This window comes from Chelmon rostratus, chromosome 23 (genome assembly GCF_017976325.1).
Source record: "Chelmon rostratus isolate fCheRos1 chromosome 23, fCheRos1.pri, whole genome shotgun sequence".
Lineage (NCBI taxonomy): Eukaryota > Metazoa > Chordata > Actinopteri > Chaetodontiformes > Chaetodontidae > Chelmon > Chelmon rostratus.
In genome coordinates, this window is record NC_055680.1 from 6385002 (window position 1) to 6407988 (window position 22987).

Here is a 22987-nt window from a genome sequence, read left to right on the forward strand (position 1 = left end):
CTGTAACTCAGAGTTGTCCATATTTTCAGCCCATAACCAAATATTCTTGACACTAAATTTGGATTTTGAGACCATGAGTGAAGACGTACAATGACTTTTTAAATTCCCAGTGTTCTTTCACAAGACTAGAACACCTTAATACTTAGAATAGATCAACATTTTGCGCCGCACTGCATGTTTTTCATGTAAAAATAATCGCCATAGAGTGATGCGAGCCGTAGGTTCAGGGCGATTTTTCCCTAAACGCAGCTGACACCTACTGGTTATTAGTCATTATTGCAGGTTTATTGCAGAGTTCGGCTGCCGCTCTCGCGATATTTGTGCACTTTGACGGGATGAAAACAGGAAGAGAGGGATGGAAGCGGTGTTCGGCGGAGTAGAGGGGTGAGAATTAGTTAATACATCAAAGTTTGCCCAGTACTACTTCTTTTTAAAAAGCATCATTTAAAAGTTGTGTGTATTGGAGGCTTTTCGTCGTGTTTTTGTGGTTGCCATCTTGGAATATAGGCCTTATAGCTTATACTGAAATAGTTTTATCCTGACAATGCTAGGCTTGTGACTGAAAAGGGAAATAACTTTTCTGTGCGTGCGTGTGTCTCGTGATCGCATCCTTTCCCCCACATTTTGTCAGACACCGTCAGTTTAAGTTTATCTACATTTTACGATGTGTGTGTGTGTGTGTGGATATATGTGAAATATGAATCTTTTTTGAACTTCAGAACAAAGAGCATGCGTAACCTCAGCTGTTACCTTATGTATCACAGCAAATGCATGCCTTGATATTCTGGATGTTGCCTCGATCATGTACTGCAAGCGCGTCTTTCTGTTCCTCTAGTGGTGGGACTCACTCCAAAGCAGTGTTGGTGGCAGCAGATGGAAAGATCCTGGCAGAGACAGAGGGATCGTCCACCAACCACTGGGTGAGCTGGGGCAGGGATGGAAGGAGTTTGGTTTGGACAAGTGGAGAAGTGTAGGAAACAGTGAGGAGGGCAGGGAGGAAAAAATTGATTAATAAGGAGAGTTTGGGTGCTTGCACTTGCCTTATATTTTTACTCAATGCATGCTTATCACATGGATTTCAGATTTAACGAGTGTGTGTGTGTGTGTGTGTGTGTATGTACAGTTGGTCGGCGTGGACAAATGTGTGGAAGTCATCAATGACATGGTCCAGAGAGCCAAGACGGAGGCAGGGCTGGATCCAAGCACGCCACTATGCTCACTGGTCAGTCAAACTGTTGTCGAACACAATGAATAGACACACCATGGTTGAAGTAACTGATGAAGAACAAAGTTTTCTGTGTGTGTGCAGGGCATGTCTCTGAGCGGAGGGGAGCAGAAGGACGCCATCGACAAACTGATCGAACAGATGAAGGAACGGTTCCCCACTCTCAGCCGCCACTACATCATCACCACCGATGCCATCGGTGCCATGGCGACCGCCAGCGATTGTGGTGCGTGGTCTTTTTGTACTCATTCATGGTGCTGCAGTCATCCTCAGCACAAAACCTGAACTAAACAGCGCCGAAGACATATTTGTAGGAGTTCACTGCACTTGCACTTCATTTACACAGCTCTGTCTATTTTCAACCATTTTTACCATATAAATTTGCATAAAATAAAATACAAGAAATTTTGCTCTTAATGCATTTCAGGGGGTATAAATGTGGAAATCAGGTATTGTTGAGCAAATGAATTTTATTGACGACTAATTTAAACTGTAGCTACTTTTGTACTATCAACATTTGAATGATCCACACATGTACAGATACAGCTGAAGTCAGGATCATAGAATGTTATAGCTTGACACCCCCTTATGTGTAGCTGTATACAGTAAAAGTCCTAAAACCTATAGTGTGTCTTTCTAAACTTTATGGCTTAATGAGACCACTCAACCCTGTTTCCTCTGTAGGAGGGGTAGTGTTGATATCAGGGACCGGCTCTAACTGCAAGTTAGTCAACCCTGATGGCTCACAGATCGGCTGTGGAGGCTGGGGTCACATGATGGGCGATGAGGGATCAGGTAACCATGGTGATATGTATTTGAAAAAATAAAATGACCTTACTGACTGGGCCAAACTCTTGAAACATCTTTCCATCTCTCAGCGTTCTGGATCGCTCATTTGGCGGTGAAGACGGTGTTTGATGCCAAGGACAACCTGGTCGCTCCCCCTCACGACATTACATATGTGAAAAAAGCCATGGAGGAATACTACCAGGTCAGACTGTAGCAACAGTGAGAAAATGTGCTCATTGTGTTAAGAGATGAACCAGGGCGTGGAAGAAAAACACCATCGTCCAATTGAGAAGATTCTCTCCTCCGATTGAGTGTGCTGTCAAAGTCATGCATTTATGGAAAACATGTACAATTTGTCTCAGGTGTCAGATCTGATGGGCATGCTGCCGCACCTCTACAGGAACTTCCAGAAGTCCCACTTTGCTGGTCTGTGCAGGAAGCTGGCTGAAGGTAGGCGGTGCATCGCTACCTATTGGTTCTGTTAAGGAAAAAGGTTTCGAATGGAAACGAAGAGCATTTGTGTGCATGTGTTTCAGGTGCAGAAGCAGGGGATGCTCTGTGCCAGTATCTGTTCACTCAGGCTGGAAGAATCCTGGCAAAACATGTAGAAGCAGTCTTACCTGCTGCACCACAGGTTACCTACACACACACACACACACACGCTGTGCTTTCACACATTTGTCATAAACATTCACTCCATGCATTTCTTGTGATCTCTTCGTCTGTCCGTCATGACAGCCTCTACTGAGTAGCGACCTGGGCCTGCCCATCCTGTGCGTGGGCTCAGTGTGGAAGAGCTGGGAGCTGCTGAAACCAGGTCAGTGTCCCGCAAATTGAGAAAGTGAGGCCCTGTTATCATTTTGACACCAAAAGAAAATGAGTTCGGTTCGGCAAAAACCCAGTTTCCTCTCTTTGTTTCTGTGTTTCTCTGTCCCTGACCAGGGTTCACTGAGGTCTTGGATAAAGTGGCAACATCTGACGAGTTCAAGGGTCGTTTCCATGGCTACAGCCTCATGACTTTGAAGCAGTCTTCAGCCCTCGGCAGCGCTAGACTCGGGGCTCAGGATATCGGTGGCACCATAACTCTGGATTACAAAGCCAACGCCGAAGTCTTCTACCGGCACACTTTTAACAGCAGCCAATGAGAGTTCACCTGCACATCCTGTGTATCTTAACCAAACAGCTGAAGGGACCATGTATCGATCTGTATGTGCTGTATTAGCACTTTTGCTGAGAACATTTACTGTAATGATAACAATGATTATGTAATAATGGTATCACATTTTGGTTTGTGGTGGTTTAAAATATCCCAAGTCTTGTTTTTTGCTGCTGCATAGCAGCTATTCTGACAGTGGAATTGATGATATTTTCACTTTACTGTTACTGCCAATCTTTGCACCTTCAGAACACTTGTTTACATTCGACATGTATAATAAAAACTCTCAACTTCACAGAAAACACATTCGGGCTTGTGAATAATCTCTGATCCCCAAAATAGGTCAAGCTCCGTTTAAGATGTGAAATCTGAAAACTGTCAAGTCTTCAGTAAGTTTCCAAGTTTTAAAGTTCCTAAATACAAGTGTACGTTTTTAAAATGCTCACAGTCAATATGGCACTCAGTTAAAATAGCCAGAGAAATGACTCCTTTAATAAAAATCAACACTTGATTTATTCTTCTGCAGGCTTCTTGCACTTTTTGTTATTGTACTTATAGCCGCCTTCCCACATCACACACATCACAGTGTCTGCGTTTGTGATTCCAATAACTAACAAGACGCACTCATGGGTCCACATGCACTGAGGTGTTACCTAATGTATGCAGAAAACAGTCTCTATTCACAACACAATCATTTTGCTGTTATCATTTTATGTTGTGCATCTTGCTCGCCCTGGCCCGACCACTCACATTCATCACTTTTACTCCTTTTAACACTCGCGACGCACTGACAGTCTGGGAGTCCTGTGGAGAGCCTGTTCCTCAGAGGAAACTTCTTGTTGCCTGGGACCTGCAGAGCTTCACCATGAATACATATGAACAACCTGCCAAGAGCAGATGAGTCTTTTTTAGGAGGAGTTTCGCTGAAGATGTTGTAGGACATGAAGATATGCCGTCACCCAGTGTTCTGTGCTTTATCTCAGTGATCCGTACAGTAACAAGACGTCATTAAATATAACAGTAGTGTCATATGTTTAATAGAAGTAGAATTAAAATGCGCTCTAGGGCTTTCAAGTTTCTTTATTCTCCTAACATGTCTCTGAAAGCTGCACATGCAAAAATAACCTTCATTATGCGACAGAAACGCCATTCTGGTAATGATCGACGAGTAAATCAGGATTTTTAACACCTGTTTCTGGGAGCACCCCTAAACCATTTAACCCAATCCATCTTCATCACACCCGGCTGCTTCTCACAGCCGCATTTCTACATTTACTGCCATTAAACACGCGGAGCTCCGGCCCACACTCGTGCCAGACTGGTTAAGAAGAAGATGATGCGCGCGCGGCCGTTGGCCCGGTTACCCGGTGTTTTTGGACTGAGACGCAGCTGGGGGGGGGCTGTCGGGAACGGACAGGTCTGAGGGAGTCATAAGCGGAGAGCGCGCCTGTTGGTTTACTGCAGAAAAAAACACCCACATGCTCAAGCGGCGCAGCGCGCCTCAGGTATGACACTGCGCTCCTGCAGCCAGCATGGAAATAAAGACCACACCACATCAGATGTGCAATAAACACGATGCATTACACTGTATAAGCCAGTGCTGCTGTTGGGATGTCTGGATGTTGCTTTATAAGTTTAGAAGAGTTGAATGTCCTGCTCAGCTCGGCCCTGTTTCAGACTGTTTACTGAATGAACGCAGTGCGTGCAGAATGCGCGCGCGCGTGTGTGTGTGTGTGCTCCCACGGTCAATAGATTAAATATCAGTAGAATAAATGCAGTTTAATTAAAAACAGCAGCAGTCGCATTCCGAAGGCTTCCACTGGCGCCTCACTTTTCGGCTTCACTGCTGTAATGGTGCGCTGAGATCACTCTCCAAGAGGAATCAGAAAGCCATCAAACTCATCAGATTCCCCCCCAAGACCAGAAGGTAAACACTCTGAGATTAAATTGACTTCGTTTGTGTGAATTGTCTGTCTTTGGCGCAACTCAGTCGTGCCAGAGCGCGCGCTGTTTTGTTCTTCCAGTGTGTTTTGAATCAAAATGAGGAGGTAAAAACAGTGTTAGGAGAGAAAACACTGCTCCTGCTGCTGCCGCTATTAATAGCACTGCACTTGCTGACCTTTTTTTCTCTTGTACATGGAGTCTGCAGCCACAGGCAAACTCGTCACCCTCCACAGACTGCAACACTACTGCGTGTCAGTCATCATTACTATTACAAAACTCAAATCTCACCTCACCATACCAATCTAGATTTTTTTTTTTTTTTTAAGATCAAAACCTCTGAAGATAAATCTAAATTATGCATTTATTCTTTTCTGAGTGACTTGTATGATTGCCTCACAACATTATCACTGCTATTCTATTATGTTACTTCAACAAAAATAATGATTGAGTTTTGCAGTTATTGTGATTTATTGTTGTTCTGTAGTGATTTACTTTAGTTCTACTTAGAAAAGTGAGCAGCGATATTTTAGATTTTTCTCACTGCACTATACTCATTATCTTGAAACCTGCAGTGACGAAGATCGGCCACTTGGGGGCAGCAGAAACAAGCTGTGTACTAGCTAGTTGCTAACTTTGTGTACCCAATTTGGCACTTGTCAAGTAGCATCCAGGCCTTTTAATATGACATTTAAATCAAGATTTTTACTTTAATTAAGTATTTTTACATGTTCGTAGTGCTGTTTGCTCAATACCATTGTTCCTGAAGCTATGGTGTGTGAGTCCTGTCTTTGGCTAACCTGCATCGCTGCAGGTGTATAACCATCCTCACACAGTGAACTCCTGCCAGGTAACACTGTCCCCATGCACGTTCTTCCCTTTCAGACTCCAGGATGATGCCTTCAGGGAGATTTGTCACCACTTATAGGAGCGACTATAGACCCTTCAGTGAGCGCCACCCACAGGTCAACCAGATGAAGCCGAGAACAGAAGCCAAAGCTGCTCCTGCATTTATCATCTCGCCTCAGGTTGGGTATATTAATGGATGGATAGAGAGGCAAACTGACTGATTAATTGATTGATTGATTGATGGATGGATTGACTTGCTGTCATGTTGATGTTTTCCTAGACCGATTGTGTCGCCTCGCCTGTATGTCATCATTACTTTTACAAGACATCTAACAGCACCTATGGCTTAGGTGTCTGTTCACAGGTGAGCCACACACACTCACACATGCAGCAAGTTCACAAGTTTGAAAAGAGCTTCCTGTTACCAACACCACCACCTTCACCCTCTCTGTACTCCACCTCTCAGCCTCCCCCTCGCTCCCTCTTCCCTGCCTTCTTGTCTCCATATGGCACGGTTGCTGGCACCGTCCTGACAGAGGCCAGGACACAGGAAGTGGGAGTTGCCAGGGAAACTGGGCCACCACTTGGCAAGGAGGACCAAAGTCAGCTGCGCTGTGTTTTTGGTGGAGAGGGTGAGGGGTTCTCTCTATCTCTCTGAAATACACTCATACACACACACACACACACTTCGGCTGGCAGCTGTACTGACAGTCCGTCCATCTTCCTGTTTGATAGCTAAAGTGTTGGAGCAGCAGGAGGCAGAAGATGAGCCGCAGCAGAAGACTGATGTCCTCTTCGAGGAAGGTCAGATGGCTGTTTTTTGCTTCAGGAGTCATTCAGTTCCTCTTGTCAATTTTCACTTAAGATGTAAATTTCAATCAGGAAACCTTTTCAACTACTTTTGTCTTGTGCTCTCTAAAATTCACCAAATCCTTTCACAGTTTGTTCTTCCATTTTTTAGTCTTCTATCATTCCAACAGCATTCAAACTGCAGGTTATTTGCCACAATGTCTGTTGCAGAAGAGAACCACACGTTATTCTCATAAACCTGTTTGTTATTTGTCCACATTTAGGTGTGATTGTGTTGTCATCTCATGCGTGTCCGGAGTGCTGTGAATATTTCCTCAGAGAAGCCAGGCTGCAGCACCCGCTACATCTTCCTGTGACCTCCATTCCAGTTATCACAACAATCAAAGGTAGAACAACACACACATACACACACACACACACACATTTGTCCCATGATGCATAACCTTTAATTATCCTTCCACAGTAACATTAAAGAAATTGTGGCTTCTGTGAGGTTGCTTATTGCATAATCTGAATGCAGCAACATGTTTCAAGTTGGGACAGGAGCAACAAAAGACTGGGAAAGTTGTGCAACGCTCCAAAAACACCTGTTGGGAACATTCCACAGGTAAACAGGTTGATTGGTAACAGGTGATGGTATCATGATTGGGTATGAAAGATGCGAGGATGGCGGGAGGTTCACCACTTTGTGAACACATGACTGTATAAAGGATGTTGCTACATGGGCTCAGGGACACTTCATAAAACCATCATGTGTAACACAGTTTGTTTGTAAATGATTGCACTCTGTTTCTGTTCATGTTATTATTCATGGACCATGAATACATAATTTCACAGCAGTTCAAATTTCAAACGGTCAGCCGGGCCTGTAAAAACAAGTTGATGGGTTAATTAGTGAGCTGTAGATGTGCTGCTAGGCTAACTGACTAACTAACTAACTTTCCCTTGTGTCCACTCTTGATGCTAAGCTAAGCTAACAGCTGCTGGCTGTGGCTTTGTATTTGCCTAAAATCGTCACATCTTGCTCTCTGCAAGAAAGCGAATAATGTATTTATTTATTTGTAATGTATTTCCCAAAAAAAAAACAACCCAAAAACGATTCATTAACCTGGAAGCAGTAGTGTGAAATATAGTCTCAATACACATGATGAAGTGCAAATAAACTGTACCTCAGTGCAGTATTTGACTGAACGTGCTTTGTTAATTCCCACTCTTGATTAGATCCTGAAAGCTGGGATAACAGTGCCTACCCGAGGGGCTTGAGACCAGCTGCTGGTCTGAAAAACGGCATCTTCCTTCAGCATGCTTTCAGGCAGGGCAGTTGGTAAGCTGCAGACACATTTTTTCACAATTCTTTCAGTTTCTTACCACACATCCCTCTGTGCTCTTCTCTTTTCGTTGCTCTCATAGTTGTTGCTTTAACATGCAAGCCTTCCCTCGTGGCAGTGCAGGATCTCTGGCCCGCGTGCAGCCGATGGTCTTCTGCACAGAGCCCAGCAAGAAGCCATGGTTGACAGAGTATCAAGACAGCTACACTGCTGTGGTGAGGAGTGTGTGTGTGTGTGTGATGATCACTAAACTAGCCCTGTCCTTTGGATTTTTTATGGTCTTGTATATTTGTCTTTTATTACCTTGTGTGTCTCCTCCTAGTGGGCCCGGCCTAAGATCCAACAGAGTGACTTTCACCACCATCCTCCTCCTCGTCAGCACATACTTCATCTTCCAATCTGAGCCTCAAGATTTGTTTCGACACACGGCGGATTAAAAAAAACATTATTTCACTCCAGACATGGCAAACCAGTTCAAAGTGCTGCTTCTTCTTCCAACCGCCCACTCATTTCAGGCAGAGAGAGTTGCCACATATGAAAAACACACTAACTGAGGTAGCGGTCAAGGCTTGTGTCTGTAATTCTCCGTTATCTTGCCTCAGGACACGGAAGCTGAGGATGAGTCATAACACAGCGGTAAACCATCTGCTGGCGGCCACCCAAAGGAAACAGTGAAGGTGTGTGTGCCTGTTGTCATCCTCCTGTTGGAGAGAGGTTTAAATGCTCAGGTAGAGTATTAGTAGTTATCAGAAAACTGTACTTAATGCATCAAAAGTCAAAGTACTCATCATGCAGAATGGTCCCTCCTAAATGTCATTTTATTATCCTGTATTAAATTATAGAAAATGTTAGACAATCATTTAATGCAGCTCAAAAGTTTATCTGAGCACATTTTCCACTTTTATAAAAGATGAAAACACCAAATATAGGTGTTAAGGGAAAACTGTATGTACATGTATGCTGTTTATGTCAAGTTTAGTTTATTACTGTGAATTTCATGGGTTCTAACATTTTGAGAGACGCAGTCACTGATATTTTAGATCTTAAATGGCGGGAAATGGTTTGCAAGCACCTTCCTTCATTTTACACTGACAAGACCATTTGTTTCATACATATAAGTCAGAGAAACACAATTTGAATGTTCTCGACCCCTGTCTAATAAACAGCTGATACTTTCCAGCGGTAATATGGTCTGAAAATAGTGATGAACATTCATTTGTGTTAACGGTAGTCATAAAGCAGCCGCGGTAGCTGTGGCTGTAGCTAGCTGTTTCTAGACTGTGGACTTTCACTGTGATGGTTATTACTGTGGCTGCAATGATTAGCAAGGCTGTGATGAACAGATTATTTATGTGTAACACTGGCTAACCTACATGGCAGGTGTGAACTGGCAATGGTTGAGTTAGCTTAGCATTGTGGTGAGGCTACTCCTGAAGTTCTGTGGTGTTTGAGTAACACAGCTGTCACACCTGAAAGAAGAACCAGGTTCAAGTCCTGGTTGTCTTTTCGACACTGTGTTTCTGGCTAAAGCTGCTGTACAGAGCAGCCAACCCGACACAAATCACAGTCCTAGCAATAACCATATAACTACAGCTCGTGCCACAGCCACACCAACACACACAACCAGAACTGCGACCAAAGCCACAGCAAAGGATGGCAGCCAGTGGCTTGGGCTGCAGACAGAGCTCAGCTTTCCGCCTTAATTGTACTGTAGATTAGTACATAAATATCAGAACTGACTGTTTTTTGTCTGCTCATAACCGCACCAAAATGAGTCCAGCGTGGCTCAATGCTGCTTCAAATCTGTGCTGTGAAAACACACGATCGCTGCCAGAGATTCAGTTCCTGAATTTCTATGTCAACACGCCACGCAGGGCACTGTGAAAATATGAAGAAAATGAGACCTTTCTCTGGAGTTTGCAGTTTTTTTTATTATTATTATTATTTATTATTCAAGAAAATGAATATTTCTCTGGCTGTTTGAAGTCAGTCCCGCTCTTAGCTGAGGAGCAGAGAGAATCTGGTTTGATGACCTCAAAGGTCACATTGCTGCCTCTGCAGGCTGGGGTGGTCTGCAGCCAACTGCAGCGCCGGCAGGGGGAAAATCTCTCAGTTTACCAGTTCTTGATGCTCCTTCACATTGTTTAACATGTGTGCATGTTGGCACCACCACCTGGAGAGGTTTGTGTCATTTTGGTGCACTGGAATATCTCAAAACCAACGCTTACTGTATTCTGTACTCATTTACTGTATATACATGCATAGTATGCAAGAGATTAATGTATATTTCCTCCCATAGTGACCAATATCAGATGTTATTTGGAATATAAAACACTAACATTAACACTATTGATAAGCTTCTATGATGGCCTCATTAATTGTTTGCAATTTACCCAATACATGTTTGTCTGGATTTATCAAAATACGACAAGGTGGTCAGCCTAAAACATTTACTGGCAAGTTTACTTACAATAAGCTCAAGACCTCTGGAGCTCTCTAAAATCCTTATTCATCCAAAAAAAAAAAAAAAAAAATCAAATTCTTATTATTTGACACCAGGCCCAGATCATTAATCTGCCCTCTCAAAAGCAAATTTTAGCATTATTCATCGTGTTAGAATAACCTTAAGTGTGTTGTCAGCACACTCCAGGAAGGGCTAGGTGCTGACAGCTGTTGGATGAGTCGCACTAGAATAACTAAAGACCTTTCCATACTACAGTAAATACTGTTAAAATAGGAAAAATGAGTCACTGCTAATTTTAGGTTATGAGGCTGTGTGTGTGTGTGTGTGTGTCTGCGTGTGCGTACATGCACACCTATGTCTTCACTGTCATTAATATTCACACAACAACAAAACGCAACAAACCCTCAAACGTAATAAAAGACGAACACAGGGTATTTGTCTTTAACATCTTTATTTGTCTTTTTTCATTATTTTTATTTGTATTGAAATTCATACTCTGTGTCTTCTGGACCTCTTTTTCTTTCTTTTTTTTTTTAACGGCTTCTGTCATCTAATTCAGCTAAACAAAATCACCAAAAATGATTTCATGTTGTACAATCCACCTGGCGGACATTCCTATTGGCTTCACCAGGGTGCCATTCGACAGCTGTGGTCCAACACGGTGCGAGGAAGTTCCACTTTAACCACGTTTCTGCTGCACGCTTTAAGAATGACACTCGAGTACTTGTTAGGCTGAGAACTGGAAAAGCTGCACAACAAAGTGCTTTCACCTGTTAGACACTTCAACGAAGTGCAAGTACCCAAGTGTCTACTTAACACTAATACAGTCAAAAAGACCAGACATTATTAATACCACAAATAAACAGGGCATTAAGAAGATTAATGTTTAGTTCACATGATTTTCCCTTATGACAATACTGCCTCTGCATTTTTAAGCCAAGATGGCTGAGAACTAGAAAAACAGACTCAATTCAAGAAAGCTGTTAAGAATCTGGGTTTCCTGAAAAGCATCTTCACATATACCGCTTCTTCCTATTGGCTCACAACTTAACGGAGGTTACACTTGCACTAAGGGGGCGACGCTTCAGGAAAGCCGGACCACAACACAGATTTATGGTTAAAGAGAAGAACTTCCCCAAAGAAGCCAACCTACAAAGAGAAGAACGGCAAGGAGGCCACATTGTCAGCCACATGTTCCATACTGCTTTATTCTGATTGGCCATGACAATACTGTCTCGTTGCGTTTCCTCCTGCAAACAGGACTGAATGGACACCACAGGTTACTGTACCCAGTAGAGACACAAAATGCCTCATCCTCAAAACATGAAGGAAAAAAAAAGAAAAAAAAAAAAGAAAAGAGGAGGAGGAGAGGCTATTTGAAAACCTGATTTGGATATGGACACTTGATCTGATGCTGGACAAACCAAGTTGCTCAGCAGAGAGACAGTGGCATAGTTCCAGACCAAATACTCCCCTGTAACAAGGTTGTTCACTACACCCCATAAATCCAAATTGAACTTAAGTAAAAAGCCGAACAAAAAGATGGCGATAAATGAGTTTTTTTAAAGGTTCAAAAAGCTCCGACCTTCCCTCTATAATAACATTTCTTCTTGCCAAACTCAACTTGATGTGTGACTAGGAAACTCACACCCTTGTTCTACTAAGCTGGACTAAACATAAACATGGACTTCCACATAAATTGGGAAAATAATTCCATATCCATGATTACACCTGTCCACGTCTGTTAAGATCACTTCAAAAACAAGCGTGCAGGGAGGGAGGGGGGGCTGTATTTGGTTTGGAACGGAGCCGCTGCAGATACAAATAAGAACCCGCATTTCTAGATGAGCAAGATTTGTGATGTCACAGGGAGCTTGTGACATCACAGGAGCAAACGTTAACAGGTATGACTGACCATGGTGACTCTACAGAGCAGCAGCAGAAACCCATCAAGTCCCCTGAAACGTTAGTCGCTTTCTAACCTGTCATGGAAACCCTCCACCCACCGCTGATGTTTTTCAAATTTGACAGCACGCAAATTAACAAGTATTAGAAGTGATTTTTGAAGTTAATTCGATGTTTCGCATTGAAGTTTTCTCCTGGCATCACTCCTTGGTAGCTGCCTCTGTTCCAGGGGGACGACAATGAGATCTGCGTACTCAAAATGTCAACAGTGTCATCTGAAATGCAATGATGAGCTAGCGCCCGCAGTAGGGCAGTGCTGGTATTACACCCACCCCCCACCCCTGTTCCCAATGTCCCTCAGTTTACAAGAAACAAACAGGAAATAAAAAGATTAAAGAAACAAGAAAAGAAAAAGAAATCCCCCCACCCCCCAACTGGGCCTGCCAGCACGCCACTGACTTCAAGTGTGTACATGTGTGCATACGTGTGTGTGAGAATCAGTGTGTGCGCGGTCGTGGCCGCCAGAGTCTCTGAGAATATGTGAGGACTGGTGTGTGTGTGTGTGTGTGTTAGTGTGTTTGTGTGTGTGTGTGGAGGCTCCATGGGGGTGAGGGGGACTCCTAGTATTTCTTCCCCGGGACGAACTCCTTCGCTTCAGGATTCAAGATGCTCTTCCTCTGCAGGTAAAGACAAGGTGAAAAGAGTAAGAACAAACTCCTGTTAACCTAAGCTTCATGATCTAAGTGAGCTTGGGGGAAAAAAAAAAAAAACATTGTTGTGAAATCACATGCATCTCGGACTCACCGCCACTTCCTCCAGGTTGCTGTGGTGATCGTTGACAGACAGGCCGTTCAGCTGCTGCTGCAGCTGCCCCACCCCCTGGTTGTTGAGGTCACGCGAAGGGATGAACCAATCCTGGTCCTCCTCCTCCAGCATTTCCTGGAAGCAGCGCTCCAAGAACTCCTGCTCCAGCAGCTCCTCTTCCACCTGGGCGATGGCGAAAGGAAGAAAGTGAGAGATGAGTGACAGGGGGCAAGGGGACAGACGAGCACCATCCACCTACTTGCTTGAAAAGATAAAATCTCCTCAGTAATGTGGTGGCATTAAAACACATGAGTCATTCAGCCAAGCAAGAGAAAGAGACTTGAGAGGGAGAGATACAGAGAGCTCAATATTGGAAAAAGATTGATTGGGAAAAAAAATACTGCATATATAACACTAACTATGAAGCTAAAGTGATTAAGACCTGAGGGTCCAAATAACCTCAGACCCACAAGGACATGAAGGGTGAGGAATGAAAGACAAACGAGGAGAGCATGTGTGGGGTAACGGAGGAAAACAGATCTGTTAAACTGTGGATTGTTATCAGTCAACAGCTGCCCTGAGGGTGGGGGACAGCTAAATAAAATGGCAGAACTGAATGTACAAGGGGAGTGGGGGTTGGTAGAAGCAGCAGGTATAACTCAATTCATACAAATTCTAATTTATCCAAGCAACCTCGCAAAGAACACAATCTGACGCAGGAAAGCAGGTGCGGGAGGGAGAGACGTTAACATGGCCATAGATTTTAACACTTGACAAGCTCTGCATTTATAAAGTTAAAAGAAGCCGTGTGTCGTTGTGGGCATGCTGCTGCATGTACTGCTGAGGAGATCCAGGGAGGGGGGCCTCGGGGCATCAAGCATGAACAGCAGCATCCCCAGCTCAGCTCTGGATGGGGACCTTTGTTGTATGTAGCTCCCCACTCTCCCTCATCATTTTTTTAATGAACACAAAATAAAGATCATTTACATTTGTTCTTTTAAAGAACTGCGACCTACATATACACATAAATACATGTGACAGTGCAAAATAAAAGATGTCAGTGCTCCCTGGTGGACAAAACATGTCATGGAGACACAGTTTCTAATTGACCTTAAACATAGCCTTGACGTTTCTTGATTGGCCGACACAGGCAGATGATGCGGCATTGCCTTGCAGCTACGGCTGAGTCAGGTTTAACTTTTTGGCAGGACAGCCTTGTGTGTTTTTTTTGCCAGAGTCCTCTGCCTCAACGCAGTGGTCTCACTGTAATCAATGAGGAGACTAAGTTTTGACACAGTGCTATATCATAGTCAAAGTCAGAGCCCACTACAAGAACTCTGACTTTGATAGAATTACTTCATCCTGCTGATACTGAGCTTAAAGGAAGATGATGAGACTGTGTGTGTGTCTCTAAAATCTGCTGAACCACAAGAATTAAAAGTATTATTACATCTATAAAACATACAGTATGAGCACAAACCTGTCTGTTATACTCCTCCTCATTCTCCATCCACATATACTCAGCAAATGGGTTGGCGTCATTGCCCTCTCCTGCGTGCCCATTGGCCACTGGCTCCTTCCCCTCCTTGCCTGGAGCTCCTCCTCCCGGTGTCTTGGCCACCTCTGGACCGCTCATCTCAGCCGGCTCTGCAAGAGGAGACAGTTACATAATAATAGTTGGAAAACTGGTCCAGACGTAAAAACAGGAACACAGACCCTCGGCATTAAACTTCAGCTCAAAACTTCACACACAATCGGCTTCCAAAAACCGAATCAAAGACCATACAAACTTCATTTTATCCATGCTCGAAACCAGATAACTTTGACTCCTCCTGTTCATTAGCCCCCAGCTGGGTCTCATTGGCTGTTAACTTGACATGATCTCATCTGAATCGAGGCACCAACGTCTCAGCCCGGGATACAAATTGAGCAAATTAGCAGCATCTCAATTACATTTTAGCTACAGCTGGAAAACTGCTCCCACGGGTAGAAAAGTCTTCATCAAGCCTCACAGCTCATAAACAATAAAACCGCCAAAGAACAATTTTCCATATCTCATGATCTGAATAAGAAACAGGCTGAAAACTGCAACAGCAGCTGGGACTGATCCTGCTCTCCAACACTACTCTGTGATATCTAAAAATGTTCTCACTGCTAATACCCAAATGAGGCTGAAGGCTTAATAGAGTCGTTGACATTTTACGACCGCAATCAATAGTTTTTCAGCTTGGCGAATTGCAGTGCTATGCTAAAAGGCTACACTGTGTTATTAAGTGGGAGAACCCACAGGCCCAGACTGACATCATGAAGACACACAGCAACACTCACAGGCAAACATCCAGGGTGTTAAGTGCTTTGGTTTATGCTAATAAAAAGAAAATACAGCAACAACGTCAACTCACTCAATTCCATACAAAAGTTTAGCTTGAGTGTGTGGAGCAAAACAATCGAGTCAAGCCAGTTTTAAATCTAAGTCAAGGACAGCAAAACCAGGAAATGCAAAAGACAAGCCCAAGTTAGAGCACTGTTAGTTGGAAAAAAGTTAAAGAGCAAATCAATGAGTCATCTTGCATTATGTTGCTGCGTGTTGCAATGCGGACGCTGCAGGTGTAACGCGCACATCTGTCCCGCTGCTTTCAGATGGCTGAGATCTATTAAAAAGAAGGAAAACGCTTTCATACAGTGAAAAATGAAATTCAGTGAAGAATCAATGTTTGGCTTCAGTACAGATGCCTTACTGGCATTCTGGCTACACTGCTGTTAAATTGGTACTTTTGATGTTGAGCTTTACGTGCCAATCGCTTAGACGGTAATTTCAGAGAGTAATTTTGAGAGTACTCATGTTATTTAGGGATATTCTGTACTTTCGGCACATTTCATCCTGTACTTTCTGATGGAACGACCTACAACTTTCATGAAAGAAAAAACGCAGTGACGCTGCGCTGAAAGCAAACCTGGTCGTCAGCCATCTCAGTACAAAGAGCCAGCTTCATCATTCTGCTTTGTGAGAACTTCCATCTTGTCACGCTTCTTCTCCAACCTTGCAGCATATATGTTGCATTGGCTGTTAAAATACCATTCTGCCACTTATGAAAATCTTGCCTGAGCTTAGAGGAAGTAGAAAATCAAAACTACCATACTGTAAGTATGCTACACTTATGAAAAAGTAGTGACCATACATGATTGTGCATCTGGACTTCAGCAACACAGAACTCCTGCTCTTATAATAAATGCCCACTATAATGACATAATCCTCAGACTGCCAGCCAGCTCCAACAGACTTGTCATGACTCAACTGCAGCCTCGCAGTGGGGAGAGAGAGAGAGGGAGAGAGAGGGAAGAAAAAAAAAAAAAGAGAGAAAATGATGATCTCAACCGAGCCGTGCCCACAGCCCCAGGGTCAACCAGATGCAGACACACCATTGCAATGTTTGACTTGCGAGGGCTGACTTTCCTTAAATTCCCAGCAGCTGCACCCACCCAATTGCCACATAGAGGACATAATGTTACGTTAACGCCTATACCTGCTGTCCACATGTGACAAACATACAAGCCGAGGGTGACCCGAGACAGATTGCTGTTCATTGTACGCAGTGGACGGACACGGTGTCCTTCGGAGGAGTTCAAACAAACCTGTATAATCTAAATAGGTTAGTAGACTGAGAGGAGGTGTGCCGGCCTGGCTCAAAGCTGGAGTCTCTATGGTCAGTGATAAAGCAATCTAATTATGCAGTGCACAGATTTACACAAGATGTTAGCTATGAAGGCAAATAATAATCAGGGCAGGAGAGAGTGAGAGGGTAAGAAAGGACATTTTGCAAGAGAATACGACAGGCCTAAATTTAATTCTGCACTAGTTGAGCAAGGTGCCATTATGTTCTAAGTGTCTGAAGCCGGCGTGTGTGACTGTGCCAGCGTGCTCAAATTAATCTTTACTGGAGCTTATAAAGTGTAACGGAACAACCCAGACTTTGAACATCGATTCCCAAAGTTTACCAAACAGGATGTGCTGCATTTAATTCCATTCATCAGACACGGAAATAAGAGTGAACAAAGCGGACAACAATGAAGTTTACCCAAGACGTCAATCAGCAAAATTGGAAATGCACTGAGGCTTGAGCTTAAGTGATTGTTCAAGTCCTTTATCAAGCAAAAATACCAAACAAATTTATGGTTCCAGCCTCTCAAATTTAAGGATTTGCTTTAAATTGAACATCAAGTTTTGGACAAAGCTAGCAATTTGAAAACATGGCCTTAAATGTGTCAGGCAGCTATTACAATTTTTTGACATTCTACAGATTAAACAATATATTAAATTTAAGAAAAAATGGCCAATAAATTTATCAGTGAGAAAAACAATGCTGTGAATCTCAGCCTTAAAAAAAAAATCAGCTCTAGCAGTTAAGAATCGCCGTAATCATGCCTCTATTCAGGCGACACAGGAGTGCCTGATGGTTGATCCAGCATGAATAAGGAAAAGTGGGAGACGGCGAGCAGTGTGCCATTATGTACTGCATGTAGCACTTAACATGTTCATGTTGCATAACCATGTGTTGGTCACCATGTAATATTTAGTTAGCGGAGCCTAGCATCTTCCATGCCTGCGAGCAGAATGTTAACAAAAATTGCTACTGACTGAGCTCTAGTTCTGGGTCAGTCACCTTATGTTGTGATCTGAAAGACTTTCATCTGCATTCCAGTTGTAGATGATGTCAACTCTCTCTGACTGGATGTTCCTGATGACTAATCTCCACATCTCCGTTGTATGTAGCATTTCTAGGCTCAAATGAAGCCTTCCTCTTGATAAAGGCCAATAATAAATGCCACTTTTGCTGCCTTTTTAACGCATTCCTTCATTGCTAATCCATAACATTAATTCTACATTTTCCTATCTTATTTTGCATTAAATGAAATTGGAGGTGTATTTATGTTAAAAGGGAGGAAAACAGACCCAGTTCACTATTTAAACATTAAGTGGCAACTATTTTGTAAACATACCAATCCTTTAAGTCGTTTATGAAGCAGAGGCAAACCTTCACTGGCTCCAGCAGCTTTAATGGAACTGTAAATTCAATATTGAGCGGTTTTTGATTGTTGGTCAGACAAAAATATCTGAAACAACACACTGGGCTCTGTGAAACCATGACAGACTTTAATTAAACCATTTTCAGCCACTTTACCAACTAAATTCTAACAGTCATTCTAGTCAGTCATTTATAAAACAAAAAAGCCAAAAAACGCAGTGATTAATTATTGCAAAAAAAGGATGATTATCTGTATCTCTCACTTTCATGTCAGTGTACAGTGAATATTTTTTAGAAAGGAGGAAAACAATTTGACAATATCGCTGTGCTTTCTGGGAAACTGCAATGGACATTTTTCCACAAAGATTTGCGTTTTAATGGACAATTAGTTAAGGAAATTAACGTTACATTAACAATTAAATAAAAATGAAAATAAAGAAGCTATAAAAAGTGTTACTTATTCAAAAGATTAAAAGTATTTTTTCATTTACCCTAATTATACACTGATTTATAATACATCTTAAATTACCCGGATAACCAAGCAAGTCTCTGCACTAACTATAAAAAAAGAAAATGCTTAAAAGAACAGGATATTAAATTCAACACGTGAAACTGTCGGCTCAATCTGCTGAGGAGGCTGTTTTAATATATTTGTTAATTTCCAAAGATAACAGAGACTTTGAGTACCTGCATGTGGGGAAAAAAATAGAATAAAATCTGAAACAAAGCTCCGATCTGCGGAGCGACAAAAAGTGGGGAAGACGGCAAAGCTAAAATAGGTCCGTGCAACTCCATCAACAGCGTATAAGAGCAGCTTTGAAATGCACAGAATAAACCGCTACATAACAGCTTATGTAATGTAACAGTTTGTGTGCTGTATGTAACAGGAGCTGTGTCGTAGTGGCTTATAGCCTGCTAACGTCTTCTCACAGCTAGCCCAGGTGTCCAGGCCTACCTGGGAAGTTGGTAAATGGATTGGACGGTTTTAGCCGAGGTAATGCTAAGTGGCTAGTTTACGGTGGCAAGCTCCACAGATACACATAGCCGTGCTGTCAATGAGCGGGCCTAAGGTGAAAGCTATCCCAGCAACAACAAAGGGTACAGAGCTGGATGGCTGAAAACACTTATTTTCATTTAACTCGCGGAGTACGTTTGCGTGAAAAACGGCTAAAACGAACACAAAGCACCGAGTTAAACATACACGGTCAGCTATTACACCACATAAACAATGCGCCGAGGTCAAGCTGCATTCCCGTTCGGATGCTTGAGGCTAAACAAAGTCGGCTACTCCGCTATCAGCTAGCACGCTGCTACAGCATGGCAGCATTAGTGAAGCAGGTCAACAAAACAAGCCATTACCACAGCTTCACAAACACGAGACGAACCGTCATAATTCAAGGTTTTAAACGCAAAAGTTACCTGGCATTGTGCTCTCGCTGTTCGCTTTAAAGTGTAGCGTTACACAAAGTTAATGCAACTAAACAGCGACGACTGCGTGCTCGTCGATTCTCCAGTGGGTATTACTCTCTGCTGCGATGCAACGTAGCTCAAGTTAGCTAAATCCTGTTAGCCACCTTGCTAACGTTAGAAAGCTGGAGTGGTCACGTGGTCTGGTGCTGCGTTCGCGTACTTTCAAAAGTGCGGGAATTGCAAGCCACTTTCACGTGAATATGATGCGAAAATTGTGAAAAATGTCTATTACAATTTACCACAACTCAAGGTGACACCTTCTGATGCCAGGCACCACGGCAGCCCACCTTGTAGACCGTGTACCATGCGTCAATGCTGGGTACCGGGTACCGCAGCAGCCCAGGTTAGATTCCAGCCCAAAGCCCCTAACTGCATGTCTGTCATCCACTCTCTTTCCCCTGCCGTCCCTGTCTCTTTCCAGCCGTTACTATCACGAATAAAGCCAAAATACCAAACCTCTAACGTGTTCCGTTTTTTTAACACAAAAAAGCAGAAAATCATATTTGTGTGGCTGGAACAAAGCAATATTTATATTGCCATTTTTTCTTGATAAATAACTTACACCATTGATTCATCGACTAATTGTTTCAGCTCTAGTTTTGAGTAAACTGTAATTAAAAACTAACATATACAACATAAAGAGTTTGGTCTCATGTAATCTATAACAGTGGAATACAGTTAATTGCTTTGAAAATCAGTTTGATTGTGTGATATGTGATATTGAGATTTCATCCACATCCACCAATTTTGGATGTCTGAGTTCACCTGAATAATAGCATATGTGGGCAAGTGACAACATTCAGAACATGCTGATTTCCAGCATTAACAAAAATATTTGTTTGTTTACTGTGCAGAAAAATATTTGCAGCCATGCACAGAAACAGACGTGGCCCGGATATGCAACCAGATGGTTCTATCCCACCACAGTATTTCCATTCCTATTCCCCCCAGAGGCTAATAGCATGTGATTGAATGATGGATCCAAGATTGAAAAAGATCCAGCTCTTACATGCTTGGAGCAGAAAAACACATTAAATCATTGACCCTCTTTCCTCTGCTGTCCGGCCTGATGAAAAAGAGCCAATTTTTTTTTTCCTGATGAAAAAAGAGCCAAACGAGGATGGTTTTTTGGTGTTCTATTAAGAACAAATTTTACAACACAAATAAACACTGCCAGGTTTGAAGTGTCATAGCCTAAAATATACATTCTGTTTCTTTATTCTCAGGTTAGAAGTTTTAGATGTTATTAGTCCTTCCAATCAGAGAAAAAATCATTTTATTTTCAAGACAGTCGAGTGCTATTGAGCTGTACTGCATTTTACTGCATTGTTTCTAATAGTGCACCATGTTTATATCAATGAGGGTAGACTGAACATAAGAAACACATCTCATACACACAGTATATTTTAAAAGCATCACAAACTACATCCTCCAAAATGGTCATTAAGTTGAATAAGTTTCAACAAAAAGATGAACATTATAGCCTTCTTGAAGTCAGGATTGATTGTAATGCTGTTGTATTATACTACATTAGTTCTTTTTAGGTTTACCTAACCAACTGGCAGCTGAGGGTAGAAAGCCACTTGTCCTGTTACAGGACAAAAACCCTGTTTTTGCTATTGCTAATGTACACATTACAAGGGCTGCGGCTACAGCTATTGTCGTTGATTGATTGCTTTTAAAATGTCACAAAGCGGTGTAAAATGCCTCCCAATGTAGGGGTTAGGGTCCCCCAGTGGATCACAGGATAAATGTGATGTAAGAAATATTTAAAATAGGAAAGTAAATAAAGCCTTCAACACAGATTTTTCTTAATCCATGCAGATGTTTACTCATCTTTCCTTCTTTATTGCAAAATGCTGGATAGCTCTTGACCCATTTAAAAATGATTTGATGCAACAATATCACAGGGAATCATAAGGCCACGAGCAGACAGGGTCGCTTGATAGGGTCAAAAGCCAAAATATTAGGAAATAATAAACTCACGAATTTAAGCGTTTCAGTATTACACGTCACAGTAGCGTTGATGTTCAAAAATCGGGGCTCAGAATGGGTACTTGAATGCAGCATGTGAACAAACATCTCTCAAGCGCCACCACTACACTCCTTACTCTCTTCCTAAACACAAATGCCTGCGTGGCTTCGGAAATAAAAGTATTTCTGTCCATTAATGACAGAAAACCTAGCAAGTTAAACTTTATCTGACTTTTGTAAGCAGGACGAAGTGATTGTAATGACGAAGAACAAGCTATTAAATGACAAAATCTGTTGTTCAAATCAGTGTGTGTAGAGAAGCTGCATTACCCTTCATACTACTGATCCAAGTAAAGATAACATTTGAAGACTGCATATATCCATGCAACTGACAGTGCTCTTACAATGTAGTCTATCATAATACAACCATTTCTAATATACGAGAAGACTTTTAAGTTGTTTTACCACCTTTTCATTGTAGTTTTTACAATCTTTTCAGACTTACATTTGAGAGCTTACGTGCTGCAGCACAGTAAGTAATGCTAGCCATGTAACTGTTGTAAATTATATAGAAATAGGCTCTTAGACAGAAAATAACATAAGTTAAGTATCTTTTAATTGACACTACTGACAGTTAGTCATTCATGCTTTTTTCTTGCTGCTCTTTCTTTCCAGCTGTAGCAAACAGTTAGCTTCTCCACAATAACAACAGACTCACCACACAACTTCAAGCGCAAATAAGGGGGAATCCGCAAACCAGCTGTCGGAGAGAAGGGGGGCGGCTTTTTCCGGTCCCTTATGTCACAAGAAATCCTCACTGTCAAGAAATTCTCCAAAACAAAATCTCCAGTTCGCGTACCAAACGAGTCCCCTTCGTCAGCCCGCTCGCGTTGTTTGCGTAAAAACGGAGAAATCCACAGTTTCTTGGGCTAAACGTCGAGGGGGAAAAACGTAGTGTCGTGTAGCGTTTGTCCAGCTGCACACTTCAGTCATTGGTTAGAATCTACATCAGTCAAGCCTTCTTAGGGATTCTATTGGTTCAGGCGACGGCACGCCCCACCCCACCTCTCCATTCACGTAGGTAAACAAAATATAACCCATTTTTCTTTTTGACCTGTTTTGTAATCAATATGAGCAGTTAATGTTTGACAGCGACTGAACTAACTAGGTCTGACTTTTCTTTAACAGACTAAGCTCTAGTTTTGTGTTTGTTAAGGCTGTTAGGGCTGAGAAAGAGGGGATAAGAGG

The 22987-nt window shown here is 42.5% G+C and overlaps 2 protein-coding genes across 3 annotated transcripts; one reads left to right on the forward strand and one right to left on the reverse strand.

Annotated features, from left to right (window-relative positions):
• Positions 1 to 342: 342 nt before the first annotated feature.
• Positions 343 to 3679, forward strand: nagk (N-acetylglucosamine kinase). Its single transcript, XM_041965340.1, has 10 exons — positions 343 to 384; positions 836 to 920; positions 1124 to 1222; positions 1310 to 1451; positions 1910 to 2020; positions 2104 to 2216; positions 2377 to 2464; positions 2551 to 2648; positions 2753 to 2831; positions 2957 to 3679. Exons 1-10 carry the CDS (start codon positions 356 to 358, stop codon positions 3157 to 3159), a joined length of 1047 nt encoding a protein of 348 aa, XP_041821274.1. The 5' UTR covers positions 343 to 355; the 3' UTR covers positions 3160 to 3679.
• Positions 3680 to 11002: 7323 nt separating this feature from the next.
• Positions 11003 to 22710, reverse strand: paip2b (poly(A) binding protein interacting protein 2B). Of its 2 annotated transcripts, none has more exons than XM_041965103.1 (4): positions 22458 to 22710; positions 14752 to 14918; positions 13272 to 13454; positions 11003 to 13144 (listed from the first exon to the last, which is right to left on the reverse strand). In XM_041965103.1, the coding sequence occupies exons 2-4, from the start codon at positions 14905 to 14907 to the stop codon at positions 13088 to 13090; spliced, it is 396 nt and encodes a 131-aa protein (XP_041821037.1). In that variant the 5' UTR covers positions 14908 to 14918; positions 22458 to 22710; the 3' UTR covers positions 11003 to 13087. The 2 variants fall into 2 exon arrangements, with proteins under 2 accessions (XP_041821037.1, XP_041821036.1); XM_041965102.1 differs by lacking the exon at positions 22458 to 22710 and adding an exon at positions 19715 to 19852.
• Positions 22711 to 22987: the final 277 nt, after the last annotated feature.